Consider the following 18,556-nt stretch of genomic DNA (forward strand, 5'->3'; position numbering starts at 1 on the left):
GGGGAAGGAGAGTGAAAGGTAGAGAAAGTCCAAGCGATGGTGAAATAGAGAGTGGCACTCAGGAAGAGGTCAGTGCAGAGCGGCTCAGTGTGAGGAGGTGTTAGACAAACACTTCAGAGGATACTTACCGGCATGAATGCATAGGAACTGCGGGTAAGTTCAGAAAATAAGTTCTCTTCTTTTTGTCTTTAGTATAATTATCATTCAAAAGCATAGTTTTGATGAAACAGATGTATCCTGGTATTCTAAGGATGTACTGAAGTGTGAATATAAGAATCCTGTTTAACAGTCTTTAGATATCCATTCAGTGTAAAATGTGGACCCTTTAAATTTTCAGCCCCAACATTTGTAAGACTTAATTACATTACTGATACTTGTTTTAGCAGCCATGATGGTAAGGTGATGTGGTAGCCAGGCATTAAGGTTTAATATCCCCTTTCCACTGAGACACTTTACTCCTTAAGTCCAACCCCATCACCTAAAATGAAAAAGCATTTCAATGAGGGTTTTGTGAAATCAATAGCAGACTCAGTCTATAGAGCAACATGTGACACCAACGAGTCGCGGTGTGGGCTGGCACGAGATGAAGATGGCTATGAAAGGGTCGGAGATGGCTGCTCTTAAATTCACAAGCATCATAGTTTGTGCTGTTTTACTCAGACAAGGAGCACCTGAGAAGACAGGTGAGTAGGCCACCAAAACATGCTACCAAATCCACTTTTTTATGTATTTGGTTACTATCTGTTTATTACACAATGCTAGCTCAAGCTATCTCTGATGCTATTTTATAGGAGGTGGCAAGGAAGACCAGAAATACGCCATTCTGAAGGAGATCATTTCAGAGTGGAGTAAAGGAGGTGGTGCAAATCCACAGAGAGCTCCCACTGAGACAAACACCAAGGATCAGTCTGTGCCCACTTGGATGGGGAATATCGTGGGGGGCTTAAAAACGCTTGGTCTACTTCCCAGCAGGAATATGCCTTCTTTAAACAAGCCAATTAACAGACATCGTCTCTCTGGCTTCCTCTACAACATCTCCATGTACCTTCAGGAGATGGGTGCTGAGTTGGAGGAGGAGCCGGCAGAGCCAGACGAGGAGCAGCTTTGGGAGAAAGTGCTGCATTATTTCCTGCAGTCTGAAGGAAACGCTGCCCAGAATCAGTGGAACGGCCGGGTGCCACCCCGGCCCAGCGTTAGAGTGCAGGACTGGTTTCTGTCCCTCAGAGGTAGCCCACACTGGGACTGGCTCCTAGGCCTGCTGCAGAGCCTCATCACTCTATCAGAGCGTCAGTCTCACAGGCCCTTCTTGACTTTCATAGCTCAAAACTGGAGGACAGTGAGTGCTGTGCTGGAAGCTGCTCTTCAGGCTCTCGTCAGCGGGACCTACGGTCAGGCCAGTGCAGGCCTACAAAGCTTCATCTGTGCACTAAAGGGTCGCACTGACTGTGCCTTTAGTGTCAGCTGGCTTCAGCAGCTGCTGCAGTTCCTAGAAACACGGAACTGGAAGCCTGTGGTTAGTTTGCACCCAGCAGGGGAAGCTGCTGAACACAGCAAGGGCTCGAATGCATTCGGACGTTTAAAGCCCTTCAGCTTGCCCCCTGAGGCCATGAGACAGAATGGGTTGTACGGAAATGCATCCGTGGATGAAATGGTAGCCACCGAGGCGCAGGCAAACTCCATGCAAAGCTTGCTGCTGCAGGCTTTGTCACGTTCGGGTGGAGGTGAGCGAGGAGGCAATTTGGCACAGAAAAATTTAGCTCTCGTGCAGAGTTTGGATGGGCTGAGGAGGGGCCTCCTGCACAGGGTGGGCAGTTCTGTCTATGGCAACCTGAGGGAGAAAGTATCAAGAGTCACAATGGCGCTGCTTGATGACGTCAGCAGCCTGGTGGATATGCCACAGCCCAAAACCCGGAGCCGGTGCTCCGCTGGTGAGTATTTATATGAGATTTTGGTCTTCTCACAATTAGAAGAAATAAAAAAACAGGAGTTAAATTTATCTGATGTGGCTAGAAATCTTTGTTTTTTGCATTTAAACACAACTAACATCAGAATCTTTTCATAATTTCATAATTAAATAAGGTCACACACCCTCTTCTTGTAGTTTCCATAAAAAGAGCTCGTTCAGAAAACAATTTTAACCCAGAGAAACCCCCCAGGGAGAGGACGGTGACAGTGAATGACACTGCTTTAAAAACGCTATAATCATCCTGGCCAGTGAGGGCATCTGTTAATCCTCCCATTGATGTCAGTAACTTTATATGTTGGGCATTGTTAGCCGAGCTGCAGTGTTACATCATCCATGGTTGTGTACTGCAGAAGCTTCCAGCTGCTTTTCCACTACTTATTCACTTTGATTTCCAAATAATATTTCCTTTCTTATCGGTCTTCTTGAAGGCGACCTACGACAGCTCATCTTATGGTAAGATATATTAGAAATATAAATGACTAAGTTTTTGATTTAATTTGATATATTTTGCATTAAATATCTAGCAAAACAAAACAGACATTGTTCTGTCTGTGGATTTGTAGGGGAATAAGGCACAACGTGATGTGGAACACTCAAGCTTTGGGTGTAAGCTCCCGGGGCCTCCCGAGCTCCCTCCCATTCCTGTCCTGCCCTTCCACTGAAGGAGATGAGCCAAGATCACCAAAATCACCAGCTCAGTCAACCCCAAAAGCCACTCCCGCTGCACGTAAAGCCTCCAACAAAAAGCTTCACATTGAACCATTAACTGCACCTAACAGCGAGTCACAAACAGAGACTAAAGAGAGCACCGGTCAGCAGAAGGAGATGGAGTACTCCACCTCTACAGAAATCCTGGAGGCCGCATGTAATGAATCCATCCCAGGCTTGACTGGCGTCTCTAACTTCACTGTATTCCTCTATTGTAAACTGTTTGACGGTGAGAATGGGTCAGTTAACCCTGCAATGGATCAGATGGAGCTCGACCTGCATGCTACGTGCTCTGATGCAGCCTGGTACCTGTCTGCTGCAGAGGAGGACTTCCTCTGGGTCCATGTCTGCAGCGAGTTCTTTGCCCATGAATTTAACAATACAGTGTGTGCCAACTCATCTTTCTGGCTGCAGAGAGCACATCAGGTAATGGATTACTTTTTAGATGAGTGAGCACAAGTGTCTTCTTGGAATTCAGCTTAGCAAGGCATACAAATTTGAGTTTTGGTTGCCTTTTTTTTTATCTTAGCATACAGTCATGTGAAAAAATTAGGACATGCTGTGAAAGCCTGCAAGCATGTTTGGTCATATGGAAATTTAATATTCATTTTAACAATAGTGGGAGGTTCAAATTATAAAACTAAACAATTATAACTGAAGAAAACACATTTTAATGTAAAATGCAATACTTGAGTTAGGACACCGCTGCATTAATTCACATTAAAAATGGCCAAGGATTTGCTCACAGGCGAATCACATCAGTCGCACATGATTAAAACATCCTTACTGAGCATTTTAAAGGAGGCTTGCCCTGTTTAGACCTAAGACGCTGAGTTTGGTGTGCTCCTGACCATTGAAGTGAGAGTGAACACTATCATGAGATCAAAAGAGCTGTCTCAGGTCTTCAGATAGAAGATTGCAGCAGCTTATGAGTTTGGGAAGGGATTTGGAAAGATCTCAAAAGAATTTGAGGTCAGCGATTCCTTCCCAAAAATAGTCTACAAGTGGAGGACATTGACACAAGTCTGGCTGTCTGAGCAAGTTCACCCCGAGAGCAGAGTGCAAGATGCTAAAAGAAGTCTCCAAAAAAAATGTCTTCAGGCTATTGCAACTTCTGATGTAAAATGCATGCCTCTACAATCAGAAATCAGATTGCACATGTTTAACTTGCATGGGAGAGGCCAGAGAGAACAAAGACTAGGACTTCTGGGATAATGGGCTGTACATGCAAATAATTCCTCAAAAATCTCACAGCTGAAGGAATTCTGCTGGATTGGAGGAAACCTTCCTCAGACCATGTCCGAGACTGGTAGACGGCTACAGGAAGCATCACTGATGTTATTTCTAACAAAGGGGGTAACACTAGCTATTAGGGGGTTGGGTGTCCTAATGGTTTTCACAGTTAGAATACAAACTTTTGTTAATATCGTTTGTTTAATTAATACATTTAATATTTGTTGTTTATGTGCAATTAAATCTTTTGTTTCCAGAGTTAAGTCAAAACAAGATTCTTAATAAAGAACTGAATATTCTGTGGGTTGACTAATTTATTTTGTGCTGTTTCAGGCTGCAGTGACAAAGGACTATCATTTTTTTAACCAGACGAGCATAGATGAGCTGTGTGTGCAGCTTTCAGATGAGTCAATGTGGAATACAGGACTCAGTGAGAACTGTCTGGCTCAGTTGGGCGGCAGGTCTCTCAGTGCTCAGGCTTTCAGACACTGCTTTCTACCCAACAACTCAGTCCTGATCTCATCTCTGTGTGGCACTGACTCGCACCAGTCCTTGCCAGAGGGCAGGTGGGCTGCAGCATACTGTTCCAAAATACACAATGTCTCCCATGATGACACCACTTTGAAGACTTGTCAGTACAGAGAGTGGCCTGTGCAACATTTCACTAACTTCACCCTCCTGGAGTTCTGTGTGCAGACACGTGGACTGAGAGAGTACATTTGTCTGAATGACACACTCTACTATCAGCTTTTAAGAACAAACCCTCAGTTTGCTGATGTCTGTGCTGATCTGCTGGCTGAACAGGAAGACAGGAAGTGCTTCCTCCAAAGGTTTTTTGACATGCTTCCAGCACCTTATGACTTTGATACATCGCAGCTGTGCGTGGACCCGGCACCACTGCTGATGGATGTCCTGCACAAGCTGAGCGTGTGTGAGGTTGAGATGGGAGAGCGTGAGGGTTTTTTAGTGGCGCTGGGATATGTGCTGCGAGTCTTAGATTTTATGGTGGGTCTCTCTTCGGGGCTGGACGAGGGAGAAAGAGAAGCAAGGCAGGGTCTGGGTCAGGCTATTCTCCTCTCCAGTCTCATCGACAACACATCCTGGTCCGCACTGCAGCCGGAAGCCTCCACGAGCGTTCTCCACACTGTGGGAGTGTTCCTACGCAGAGAGCAGAATGCCACACTAAAGGAGGACCTGCTGAGCTGCTTCAGTGTAAGATGCAGTTACTAACAGACATATTTGTTTAACAGACACACAATAAGTAAATAACCTGTTACTCCTGTTACATCAGCCTGTCCTCTGGGACCTCATCCAGCGTGATGACAACTCATCTGCTCTCAAGGTTCTGCTGCAGGTACTGAGCGTGTGCAGATTTACCCACATATAACACCTCACACATAGACACACTGAGAGTTACATTCAACTGAATCGCCCACCAGGAGTACCTCCAGATGCCAAGAGACAGCATTCGTACTCTAGTGATGTCGGCTGAGAAGGATGCAGTCAAGAGATTTCTCTCCCACATGCATCGAAGCTGGGATCAGCTTCAGGTTGAAACCAGCCAGGTTTGTTCTTCAACTTTTTGTACTTAAATATGTTTATTGCTAAAGCTTCCTCTGTGTAAGAAGCTAATTAGCTGGATAAATACACATAAATGAGCCCTTGTTGATTTCACTCAGTAAAACCATTCATCACAGAGTAAGGAGATGGAGAAGAATTGTAATGCGTTTTCTTTCATATGCATTTCTTTTGATTGGTGGTTATTACAGTAGGTTGCACTGTGTTGCTTCTGCTTTATTTGGATTCACGTCATGGTCCATGCATAGTTAAAGAGTGCCAAATTGAATCCACGTCCATTCCTGTCCGGCGTTTTGTTTTCTCTGTCAGGCCTCTCAAAAAGAGTTGCAGGCCATGGAAACAATGACAGCAGCTTTCATCCACAAGTTCCCGAGAGTGACCCCAGAGCTGTTTGTGGACCTTTCTCAGTTCATTCCCTTTATGTCTGTCTCTGACATAATGAGCTTCCCAGCCTCCCTCATCGTCAATGACAGCGTGTGAGTTGTGGGCCAAACGTGGTCATAGTTAATGTAAAACTTCTCAATGTGACACTAACAGCTTTTGCAATGCTCTTCAGATTGACAGCCATCCGTGACCACAGCTCGGGGATGAAGTCCCTGCAGAAAAAGGCCTTTGTAAAAAGACTCCTGCAGTCTAGCGTGGTGGGTGATGTCCCTACATGGCCACCATACTTTCTCAGCTCCATCCTCCCACTTCTGCCTTACCTCCCAGTCAGTCATTTTCAGCAGCTGACATCACAGCAGGTTTGAGGGCATTTCTCTGATTGACATATTCTTACATGACTTTATCTCTTTTCATTAATGAATACCTACATGAATAAATGCTTCCATACACCAACCAATACCAACACGTATGTGAGGTTTTAGAGAAAAGTGTTCTCCACCGCCACTATTAAAGACCTACTTTACCACCATGAAACTTTCTTTTCACTCTGCATGCTTTTTTCGTCATTGTAATCCTCTCGGTCAGCTTGCTCCTTTGGTGGAGTTACTTGGCAATGGCAGTCTGGATGGAGTAAGGGGGCGCCATGTGCTGCGGACCCTCTTCAGTAGGAAGATAAATGTGACTGGTGACAACATAATGAGGTGGGATCCAGATACCTTAAACTTATCCAAGCTTATCCATGTCTAGAGTATTGTGCAAAAGTCTTGAGCCACCATTTCTTTAAATTTTGCTTCCGAGGAGTCAGACTTTCTTTCAAAATTTCTGAGTAGTCTAGACCAATAGAGCAATAGTTTTTCTTTTTCTTTGGACATTGGCTGCTTTTTCACTCATTTTCAGACCAGTTCTGTATGTGATCAACCACTTAACACCAGCCTGTGAGTCACTCAGATATACCTGTTTAGGTGCTGCAAAAACATATAATTTGTTCCCATTTTGTAGTTGAATCTTTGAAGAAAACAAAAGATAATACAGTTTGACAAGCATAAAATAGTATTTTTGCACCAAAAAAACTTGAAAATCTGGCATAGTGTGTAGTGAATCCTTAAAAAATGAGGAAACTGGACAACTGGAAGACAAAAACGTGTCAGGCCTAAAAAACCGTCCATAGCAGATGAACATGATCTCAAAACCAGGTCCTCAAGAAACAGGAAAAACAAAAACAAAAACAACAGCACAGACCTGACAGGTGAAAAATGCATCTGGTCCGTCAGCTGATCCGTCTGCTGTTCACTGAAACCTCATCAGAATTAGACTCAGTGGAAGGGTGACTGCCATTCTTAAGAAAAGGGAAAAAGGGAGAAAAGGCAGAGGTATGCCTCAAGGACTGGACTGAAAATGAGTGGCAACATGTTGAAATCCTCATCACTATGTACAGAGGGGGTTAGGAGAGATAGTCTGAAGCCATCTGTAAAACACGGTGGAGGCTCTGTCATGGTTTGGGCTGCGTTCCAGCCAGTGGTGATGAAGATCCTGTCAAAACTGATGGAAATATAAAAACTAACATCTAATTTTTATCCACCATCAAATAGCATATAGAAAGCATCTGATTGGCATTTTTAAATGTTATTGTTATTTTTTTTTCCAGAATGACAACAATCCCATACACACTGTTAGTTCAGTAAAAGCAAATGGAAAAAAACACACAATGGATCACTATCAGTCATGGATTGGCCTCCCCAGACTGAAGCAGTCAACATGACTGAAGCAGTGTGGGGTCATATTAACAGAGCACAAAACAAAATTCAGCCAAAATCCAAAAAAGAGCTTTGAATGTCCTTCAAGAAGCCTGGAGAACTACTCCCAGAGACTACTTAGAGAAATGACAATAAAACTTGAGTAACATGAACGGACTTTCAAGCTCGTGAAAACTTTAAAAAACTTTTTTATTGTATTTTCATTTATGTTTACTCATGCTTAAATAAACGGATGCCCCTATTTCCAATTTCCCGAGCCAACTGTAAAGAAATTAGGTATGTTTAAAGAAATATTCAAATATTTCTTTGGTATTGTTTTTGCAAAGGAAGTTAACATGAATCTGGGGTCCATAGTTGTAGCTTAGAGGGCCCACAGTAATTTTCTTTTTTCCCAGAAAGTCAAGCTGATGATGATTAATAACAATAGTGAATCTCATTTTAATCAGACGCAATGCAACATATGTTATCTTTATTGTGCTGTAGTTTATTCATTCTGTAAGGATCTCTGTATTTAGCTGTGATTTATTTCATAATTGAACCCTTCATTTTGAAGTCTATTACAAAAAGCATTATGCCATTGAACTTAATGTTAAATCAAGTGATCAGAAAAGTGAATGAGTGCCTTTTGCAGATTAGGAGTCCTTGCGTGCTACATGGATCCATCTGACTTGGGCTCATATCTTCAGGACTCTGCTGTGGCCTCTGCTCTCTGGCAGCAGCTGTCTCAGTGCATATCCAAGGGCTTTGTCAGTGCCGGTGGCAGGGTGAGGGGCATGGGACAACTTCAGGTTACAGTCTCAAGTATGTTTTCATGGCATGTCTGACTAACTCTGTTTCACTGTGTCTTATGAATAGCTGTCTTCTTGGTTAATACCAGCAGTTCAGACCCTGAATGTCAGCAGCATGGCTCCTCTGGAGCTGTCTGCTCTCAGTGGTCTGCTTCCCCAGTTGGGAGCTTCTTTTCTGCTGTCACTCCCCTCAGATCAACTGCTGGAAGTCCTGTCACAGCCAGGATTACACACATATTCTCCAGCACAGGTCAGCAGGGAATTATTTCTCTTGTCATGCTTATCTTCTTCCTCCCCAAGTGTCACTGTAAATGTATAAATTTGAGTTGCATTTCGACAAAGTTTCCGATTTGTCAGGACAACTTCTAGTTGTTTTTATAAGGTGATGTGAAGCGTGTAGCAGTGGACCCCCCGTTTTCAGAGAAATGAAATGCTAACCTTTACTGAAATATGTAATGCCAGGGATTTTTGCATAACATAAATGTAAGTCTACTATTAATTTGCATATAACTAATGAAAAGCAGGGAATAAACAGAGATGAAATATGTGTCCTGTGTGAACTTTCTTAAAATGTGGGTGTCTTGTTGGCAGACTTATTTTCTAATGCTCTTTGCAGGCATTTAAAATGTTATCCAAGATTTCGAAGGACACCAACGTAAGTGAAAATTTTAAAAATATTAATATTTGTGCTGAATTCCGTCCAGCTGCACTCTCACCTCTGAGTTTTTCTCCTCCCGCCAGCTCACCATGGAAAAACTGTGCCGACTGAAGCCGTTACACTCCGGTCTCTCCCCTGCTGTGCTCAGAGACCTCCAGTGGTCTGAGATCAGTGAAGCTGTCCACTGCCAGTGCTGGAGAACATTGCTAACTGAGCTTAAGCCTGGCCATAGAGCCATGCTATACAATGCAATGCAGGAGGTGACGGAGCTTTGTTTCTTCTCCTCTGCTTCTTCTCACTTTTCTAATCTTATGGTTTATTATTTCCCCTCTGGTGCTGCATTGAGTAAAAAAGACATTTGAGCAGGTTGTGACAAATTAGATTCAATAAAGCATAAATTCACATTTCTTATTGTGGTTCTGTTTCAGCAGGCTCTGCACAGAGACACAAGGAACACCACTCTGCAGCTAAACTGTCTTTTACCATTTGTCCCTCTGAGGGAGCTGATGCAGACCATGAGTGCTGAAATCATTTCAAGAAGCATCGGCATGTACAGGGACATAGACTGGTCGCCACACCAGGTGCACCCTTTTACTTTAATCCCTTTTTTTTGCGTGCTGTTTAACATCACATTCATATAACAACAATAGCTCTTTTACAAAAGAAGAAACTGTTAGCAGCTTCAGTTTTCGCCCCCATTAATCTGCAACTCATAGGATATGCTTCAGGAGGCCCTTTCAGGATATTAATGCTCCATTCACATCAGCTGCCATCAAGCTAATTAGTTTGGATGTTGTACAATGATGTGGAGGAGTACAGCATGAATTAATAATTGGCTACCTTAAAGGGGTTTTGTCACAGCCAAAATTGTTTTAGCCTGCTTTCACCACCTATTCTCAGCCCAACAAGACTTCAGTCAAACCAATGAAGTTCCTTTTCTCTCATTATCTTCCCTGATATGTGCAGTAATTGGACTGATCATTGGGTCAGTGTTAAACCTTAAATTTCCTCTTAAAAACAGCACTAAATGTTTATATGAGCATTATGAATTAAACACTTGTCAAAGTGATCTTAAATTTCACCTAAAACCAATACTGCTGCATATATATAGTATAGAGACATTTATGATTTCTGGGGCTGATGCCAGCAGAGTGTGGTTGTTTATGCTGGTCTATTATGAGGATCACTCTACAGATTAAAGTGAATCTACAGTGATAAAATCTTGACTGTTCTACACATACTGCTGGCTGTTTGCTCCAATTCACATTTCCTCTAAGCTGGTAGCATAATTTCTCTTTTATTTTGCTTACAGTTGCCCTTAGCTGTAGGGGAGAAAAATACCATCAACAGGAGGCAGAGCATCTGTGCTCATATTAGTCAGTCTCACATGAAGGAGGAAACTATCGTGAAGGACTGAGTGTCATATACAGTCTCCTTCTATTATGACGTGCTACATGGAAAAAAAAGGAGGGAATGGCAACTGAGCTGAAGTCACGTTTCTAGTTAAACAACGTGATGACACTATTTCTGAACTAACCCGCAATATGATTTTCATATTGTACAATATACATATGATATCTCTGGTTAACCAGCGTCTGCTGATAAATATCCTCCAACCATATAGAGTGGCTAAAATAAAAATTGAACACCAATTTTCTAAGTATATTTCTAGAGGTTCTATTGATGTGACATTTTCAGCAAACGTCTGTAACAACCCATCCAATTCACACATGTAAAGAAGTCAAACTATAGATGTCCATAAATTATGTTATGTGTACAAATGGCAATACTAAAGTATATAAGGGACCAGTTGTTCATCACCATTTAGGGAATTGATTTTTATTTTCCTGTTGGGGCTAAAAAAAACTTGCCTTATTGTAATATCTGGAAACTGGTTTGAGTTTCTCTCTTGATTTTAAAGAAACGCACAGTCAAAATGCTGACTCATGCTGTTCCTTTTCTTTACAGACTCAGTTTCTATTCAGTAAGATCCATGAATTTCTAAACATTACCAGCAAGTCAGTGAGGTAGGTTTCACCCCAGCCAAAGCACTGATTTAATAATTCATTTAATATTTTGATTGCAAGCTAAAATAAAAACACAACAGAAACATCTGAAGTTTCATTTTCAGTCAGACACCTGCTTAGAAGACAGTCTAAATAATGACTTCTTTCTCACTCATAGAGATCTGGGTCATATCGCTGGTGGAATGAGCTGTGACTTTCTGAAGCTCTGGACCAATGATACAGATTTTGTAGCGCTGCTTCAGTTTGTTAGTGAGCTGCCTGGAGGCACAAGACCTGCTCTGGTGAGGAATGTGAGCCATAAAAATTTATGTTTCCATGAAAATGCATTTTTTTCCCTGTACTAACAAGTTCAGATATGCCACCAGCGAAAATGTATCATAGAGGAACTGAGAAGACAACCTAAACTCGACCTCAATATTTTGAGTTCTGCGTTTTCTGCAACATTGCCGTAAATATCACCTCCTTATATTTGTATTTTACTCTTTTTTTCTGAATAAATGTTTTACTGTTTCTCTCGGGTGACTGCATTTACACCCATGCTCTGCTCTTTTCCAGGGTGACCATGATAGAGAGACTCTCTAATACATCCCTCAGAGCCATTTTGGACCTCGTTCAAGCACAGTTTGCTGATTTTCTCAGACTGCCACATTATAAACAGACCAATTTAGCCGAGAAGGCCTTAACTGAGCTGGTAAAACACCCAAAATAACAGCTTATCATGCAAGATGGGCACAAGTTAACACATGTTTTAGCACGTTTTAGACTTTCTGTTGCTGTAGGAAGTAAACTTTATCAAGCTCAAATACCAAATTCTGCAAATTCCCAAAGTAATAAAATTCTAAACCATTATAATGAGAATTCAGAGCAAACCGAAAAGAAGAAGAGCATTTTCTCGATGAGTTAAATCAGGGCTTCAGTTAGTGTTTGTGTGTCGCGTATTTGATTTGTTTTAACTCATTAATTTTGCAGAAAGAACATTTGTGTGTTCAGGCTTTTCAAGCAGGCGGTTGTAGTATTTAGAGAAAAACAGATGGAGAAAGTGCTTCAGAACATAACCCGCCTTTATCCTCTCAGCAGCTTTTCACACAAGTGAAGTCATTTCAGTGTGAAATCCTGGTAATCCGGGATGTCTCTCTCTGTATGTTGTGCTCCGCAGGGCTCTTCTCTGTCTGAGGGGCAGATTGATGGCACCGCTCTGGATACCCTCGGACCTTTGCTGCCTTTCTTAGACAGGGACAGTTTGGCTCTGGTGGACAGACGAGCGGTGGCTCTGCGGCTGGAGGAGATGAGAAATTTCTGCCTTCCTAAAGAGGCTCTGAGGGATATCAGTGCTCTGCTCACCCAGAAAGAACTGTTTGGGTAAAGCAACACATGTGTAGGAGTTTTAACACCTCAAGATAAGAATTTAAATATTGTTATTATTATTATTTTGGATTTACACAAACAAGCAGCATAAGCACTGAAAAATGAATTAATTAGAAAAAAAAGGTCACACCACGAAAAACTTAAATCGAAAATATATCAAACAGCACTGTGGAAGTCATGAAATGTAAGCCTGTAAAAATATATGTAAATAAATCAAGCCCACCACATCATTTTTTTTATTTATCATATCTTTTATAAGTTGAAATATACTGACATAAAGGTCACGACTGCAGGATCAGCACACTCTCTTTTAGTTTCACTCCATTTTTTCTCTTCTCCTAACCTATCGCAAGTAACTGGGCACTAGTCTCATACATATCTGTCTGTACATCGTACAGCACATCAGTGCAATTTATGTGATAGTTCAATCTGGACCGAAATAGTGCTGCTGCCCAGTGCTGTAGCAAATCGGATATTTCACACACAAATAATGCACCAGCTTGGTTGTCTGAATCATTTTTGTACATTTTAGCCCCAACTGATCTCAAGTGACCCTGAAACCAGTACATACAATAATAACCTGTTACAAAATACCACCTCCAATTCAATTCCGTTTCATTCATAGAGCACTAAATCACAACGAGAGTCGCCTGAAGTGGTGTTATAGCGACCCTACATTAATACAGAGACGACGCCCTCTAAGCAAGCGCATGGTGACAGCGGGAAGGAAAAACTCCCTTTTAACAGGAAGACACCTCCAGCAGAACGAGGTTCAGGGAGGTGCAGCCATCTGTTACACATAGCTGGGGGGCAGGGGAGGGGGACAAGACAAAAGACACTGTGGAAGAGAAACAGAGACAGATAATAACTAATGGTTAAATACAGTCTGCAGTCTGTCAAGCTGAGGATTATTCCGAGTGAAATGAAATTAAGAATCTGGATGAGTGGTCTCATTATGTGGCCTCAACTTTTAACAATTTGCAAAACAAAGCTTCTTGGTCCAAAATACAGTAAAATATACTAATCGTCTTACACTGACCTGCAAACTTTGTATTTCAGACACAATCCACATCCATTTGTGGAGAGTAGAATAATGGTGTAAAATACAAGCCCATTTGGGAAATCCCAGCACTGCTCCTGCACTAACACGTGGATTGTCACAATTCGGAGGATTAGGACCCAAATGTAAACTCAGGAGACGAGCAAGATTTAACAACTGTCAGCCGTTTAATGAGGCTGGGTGTAGAAGTCCCACACAGCAATACAAAATCCACAAAGGCACAAAGAGAATCACACAGGGCTTGATAACTGGTTAAAAAGACACTGAGACGAAGAACCAAGGAATGACAGGACTATATATACTCAAACACACACTGAGGGCTAGAGTCACAGCTGGAGAAACAACATGTAGATGAAACTAATTATGATTAAAGTGCAGGGAGAGAGCGACTTACAAAATAAAACAGGAAGTAAGAAATAATAACTGAACCTCTGTGGATGCAGAGACAGGAACATTAAGCTAACAAAACATACTAACAGAACACATACTCAGAACATGAGAGGAACAGACTTACAGACTTACTTGATAAACATCACTAAGACCCCGAAACTCTAAAAAAAGAATATAAATCAAATCCCAGACAATAAACACAACTCCTAAATTTCAAAGAACTAATAAAACCCCGGCTCCACAACCCAGGATAATAAGAGATTTACCACTTTAAGCAGCAGTAATGAATACCTATTCTTGTTTTCCAGAGAGCCATCCAAGTGGCAAATTGGAGATGTAGAACATTTGGGTCGACTGGTGTTTGCTCTCTCAACGAAGCAGATTAACTCCATTCCACTGGTAAGCAGCAAAAATCATTCAAATAACTACATTTATTTTACTTTCACTGGCTTTCTTGGAGACATTTTGACCTGCAGGAATTCATAATAAGGGTTTCTGCTGTACAGTCAGTGCTGAATAAAGACACTGTGGAGCAGGTCCTGGTGGGTCAAAGGCGCTGGGAAGACAGCATTACTGGTGGCGTGTGCATTACCCAGTGTATTGACCAGCATCGCCAGAGACAGCAGACTCAGAGCCTCATTCGGGGCATTGTGAAAGCACGGAGCCGGAGGGCAAAAAGTTCAGTAAATGTTTCTTTAAGCGCATGCTCTGTTTAACGCATTTTACATAGCTCTGTTAACTAGAACATATAAATGCCACCTTTTAGCATCTTTTCACTGAATCTGCATGTGTGGGTTTTTTCTTTCTTGAGCAGTGCCGGTTCCAAGCTGTGCAGACATTAGAGGGACATATCCTTCAGCTTGGACATCCACTCAGCTCAGCCGAATGTCACAGGAGGAGCTGAAACAGTGCGTAGAGGTGTTTGGTCAGGATTCGTTGCTGAGCTCAGAGCAGCGCCGGTCACTGTGGGTGAAACTCAGACAGGTCAGTTAAACTCCACTTACAGGACCATCCCCCACAGCACTCAAATTGTCCTCCTCTTTATATTTCTCTGTATATATCATCCCTTAAGATTGCTTCAGGGTCTGTCAGAGCGGGGCTCTTCTGTCTCTCCTTCATGTTTAGATTTTGACCCCATGAGGTGGATCTAAAACAAAAGTGGTAGCAATATATGTTCCAAAAATGTGATCAAAAATCTATAAGAGGTGCTAAAGAATTAAAATAATTGTGAGATATAGAGAAAAAAAAAATAGACTGTTGTGTCTTAGCTAAAAAAAAAAAAAACCCATTCAATCCAGTTGTTGAGTCCAGTGAGAGAGCTGAGTGAAGATCAGGTGCTGGAGCTGGGCTCATTGGTGACTGAAATGCGAGAGAAGGACCTGCAAGACACTAAACTCTCTAATCCAGGTGTTTTGGCACATCTGGGCACACTGACAGACTGGAGCCCTAAAAAGGTGAGCTATTTTAAAAAATTATTTATTAATTTATTCTCTAAAACAGATGGGTGACAAATTAAAGTAAAACCAGCCTAAACTGTTGGCACTGAATCTATAAGCATGTGAAGTTTTAAAGAAGGGTTTGAACTGGGTTCTTCTGTGTTTTGAAGTTTGAAAATAAAGTCCAAATCTCCCATAGGGATGCAAATGGGTTCAGATGTAGAGACTCTGGGCTCTATTGCCCGATTCATGTTTTTTGCAAAGTCTTCAAATGATTTAGTGTCTGCCACCAGGATCATTTATTTCATTATGGGATAAAGATAGTCACTCAGACCATGGGTATGCAGACCATGTCAGCATACCCAGTGCATAAGATTCACTGACTGCATTGTTGAAGGCTTTTCCTTTGAATTTGACCCTCAAATTTATGAAAATAAGTTGCAGAATCAAAACTTGAGTGTGTTAATATGAAAATTTGTGGTTCCTGTCTGACTTTTCAGATGAGAGCAGTGATTTTGAATGTGCTGCGGAAACGCAAACTTAAAGTGGAGCAGTTAACAGTTGTTGATCTGGCAGCGTTTGGCCATCTGATCTGTGGTCTGCATTCCTCTGAGATAAAAAAACTGAGCCCCTACAACCTCAGGTCAGTGATATAAATTGCTTACCCACACTTCCTACATGCACTTAGCTCTAGCTCTAGCTACAACAGAAACATGTAAAAGCAAGAAGGAGGAAACACAGCGATCCAACTTTATAAACAAATTATCCAGCATATGTACGGGAACAATCACAAACTGGCAGATGTCAAACATAGCTATCAGCTTAGTTTGACATGATGGAGGAAAAAAATATCTGTCAAATAATGCTACTCTCACAATCTGTCAAAGTAATAGCTCATAATGAAACTCCCTCCTGCTGCAAAACAAAACTATCTGCTGTGGTTTTATGAATAAAAGAGCTGATATCACATGAACCTGCTAGCAGATGCTAACCAACAGCAGGCGGGAGCACGATTCTGAGCAAAACAAAGCCAGTGAAAACGTTTTCTATCCTCAGAGGAGGAATAAAATCTTGAATCTTTCCCCCCAAACTGCAGTATGGCTGTTGTGTTCCTGCGGGAGACATCCCTGCCATGCACAGAGCAGCAGATGGAGGCATTGACAAGCTGTTTGTCCAGACCACAGGCCTTTGGTCCAGTTAATACTTGGGGACCAGAAGTTTTCACTGAAATTGGGACGTTGGCAGGTATAGTAGAGCATAATATCCCTTGGGTGTAAACTCTTTTTGATTAACTTTTTTAAAAATTGTTTCTTTTTAAAGAGGAAATGACAGCTCTTGGATGGATAGGTACAATTAAAAGTATCCCTGAGGGTACAGGCTCGGAAGTAAGAGGAAATGTTTCTCTACACTCCTCCTGTGATGTGACATGAGAAACATTAATTATCTCACTATAGCGCTCCTCTCTCTCTCTCTCCCTCTATGTCCAGCGGGCCTGCCAGACATGGTGCTGTCAGCCCTGCTACAAGAACAAGTGGGGGGAATCACCCCTGAAGCTATCGCCCTGATATCACCAAAAAAGATGGCAGTGAGTTTCGTCACTTGTTTTAAAGCCGATTTTTAGCTCCATAATTTTATTCTTAGATCCAGTAGAGTAGCTTTGCATGATTCACAGATTAAAATAATCCTTATGTTTTTTATTCTGGCCCTTGGTGAAGCAAGCAGTCTTAGGTCATTTCCCTTTAAGTCAGCTCTCTTCTGATTGAGTGCCCTCTGCAAACAGAAGGTCTGCAGAGCAGGTGGGCAGTGATTTCCTTGCTTACAGCTGGAGACATCTATGTATCTGAGACAATCATTTTAAGGACACGCATAGCCAAGAGCTCTCTCTTTTTCACATGACTACATATTCAGTCATTCTCTTTTATCTTTTTGAAAATGATGAAAAACATTTTTTTAAGCTTGTGATTTTCATCAAATGAATATTAAATAAGTAAATATTATAAATAATGCACTAACTTACAGTGGGCCTCAAAAGGGTTTGTCTGTGATTTTTAATTGGACAGATAAACAGAACAGGATAGGGTTTTTTTTTTGCTGTAATACACATAATATAACATTTTATTTATATACAAATTACTGAACTCGCCATAAAAATGTGCAACTCTGGAAATAACTGAGAAATGTCAAATCAAAGGAAATCTGATGCCATGTAATGTCTGCATTCCTGGAAATGAAAAATATATATTTTTTTGTGTTGGGTGTGCGCCTGACAGGTGGTGTTTAGTGCAGTTCAGTTATCATGGTTGAGTGTGGAGCAGGCGTGGGCTGTCACTGAGGAGCAGTGGGCAGAGCTGGACAAGGAACAGAGACATGCTGTTGGATTAGCTCAATACGAAGGAGATGTTCTGCTGGAGCTGAGAGGCGGGTGTCTTTAGAAACAATACAACTGATAACCTCCCCCATATTTAGTCTGTTAAAGCCACTCTGCATGATACTTGTTTCTGATAAGCACTGAATAAGATTTGTGTTTTTGCTCATGATGTATTCTGTTCTCCTTCTTCCACAGGAAGAAACTTGGCTCCAGCAGCCCTGAACAAAGACATCTTCACTTTATGCTCACTGGCTTTGCACCTCTTCTTGTGGCAACTTATTTAAAAGACTGGAAGAACATTTAATTGTCCCTTTGACCTGGTATCATCATATTTGTACTTCAAATAAATAATTTGAACTGTTCCGTTTCGTCTGCGTGCTATTCCTTTAACTTGCATTGCTCTTGATTGTGCTTGGCTGCACATGTTTCTCTCTTATGCGGGTTATCAGCTTGGCAGAATATAAATGAGTTTATGTAGGTGTTTTGTCTGTAATGTTCTTTTGTTAGAACAATCTCGCTGCAATAATTAATGTTTGACAGAGGATAAGACTTTCAGAAATTTGAGATATTTCATTACATTAATACACCGTGGTCTATACACTCATCAGACAATTTATTAGGCTCTGTTTGCTGCTACTGGGTTGGACTTGCTGCAAATCTGTTGGTTGCACATCCATGATCTGAATCTCCTGTTTCATCACATCCTAAATGTGCTCTACTGAATAGAGATCTGGTCACTGTGGAGGCCATTTGAGTACAGTGAACTCTTGCCATGTTCAAGAAAGCACTTTGAGATGATTTGAGCTTTGTGACATGGCCCAAAGCAGCTATTAGACGATGG

The 18,556-nt window shown here is 41.7% G+C and overlaps 1 protein-coding gene across 1 annotated transcript; it reads left to right on the plus strand.

The window, feature by feature from the left end:
- Positions 1-63: 63 nt before the first annotated feature.
- Positions 64-18,058, plus strand: LOC102298469 (stereocilin). The gene is made up of 30 exons (XM_042213605.1): positions 64-153; positions 524-683; positions 792-1,928; positions 2,395-2,419; positions 2,530-3,100; positions 4,241-5,119; positions 5,199-5,261; positions 5,347-5,472; positions 5,795-5,961; positions 6,042-6,228; positions 6,455-6,570; positions 8,255-8,387; positions 8,479-8,661; positions 9,028-9,066; positions 9,153-9,329; positions 9,501-9,650; positions 11,038-11,096; positions 11,254-11,377; positions 11,462-11,544; positions 11,652-11,787; positions 12,253-12,455; positions 14,220-14,310; positions 14,418-14,589; positions 14,726-14,895; positions 15,210-15,365; positions 15,848-15,990; positions 16,444-16,592; positions 16,835-16,932; positions 17,618-17,765; positions 17,911-18,058. The coding sequence occupies exons 2-30, from the start codon at positions 584-586 to the stop codon at positions 17,997-17,999; spliced, it is 5,874 nt and encodes a 1,957-aa protein (XP_042069539.1). The 5' UTR covers positions 64-153; positions 524-583; the 3' UTR covers positions 18,000-18,058.
- Positions 18,059-18,556: the final 498 nt, after the last annotated feature.

The sequence above is a fragment of the Haplochromis burtoni genome, unplaced genomic scaffold (assembly GCF_018398535.1).
Source record: "Haplochromis burtoni strain Fernald_Lab_line unplaced genomic scaffold, NCSU_Asbu1 Contig_11, whole genome shotgun sequence".
In the NCBI taxonomy this organism is placed as follows: domain Eukaryota; kingdom Metazoa; phylum Chordata; class Actinopteri; order Cichliformes; family Cichlidae; genus Haplochromis; species Haplochromis burtoni.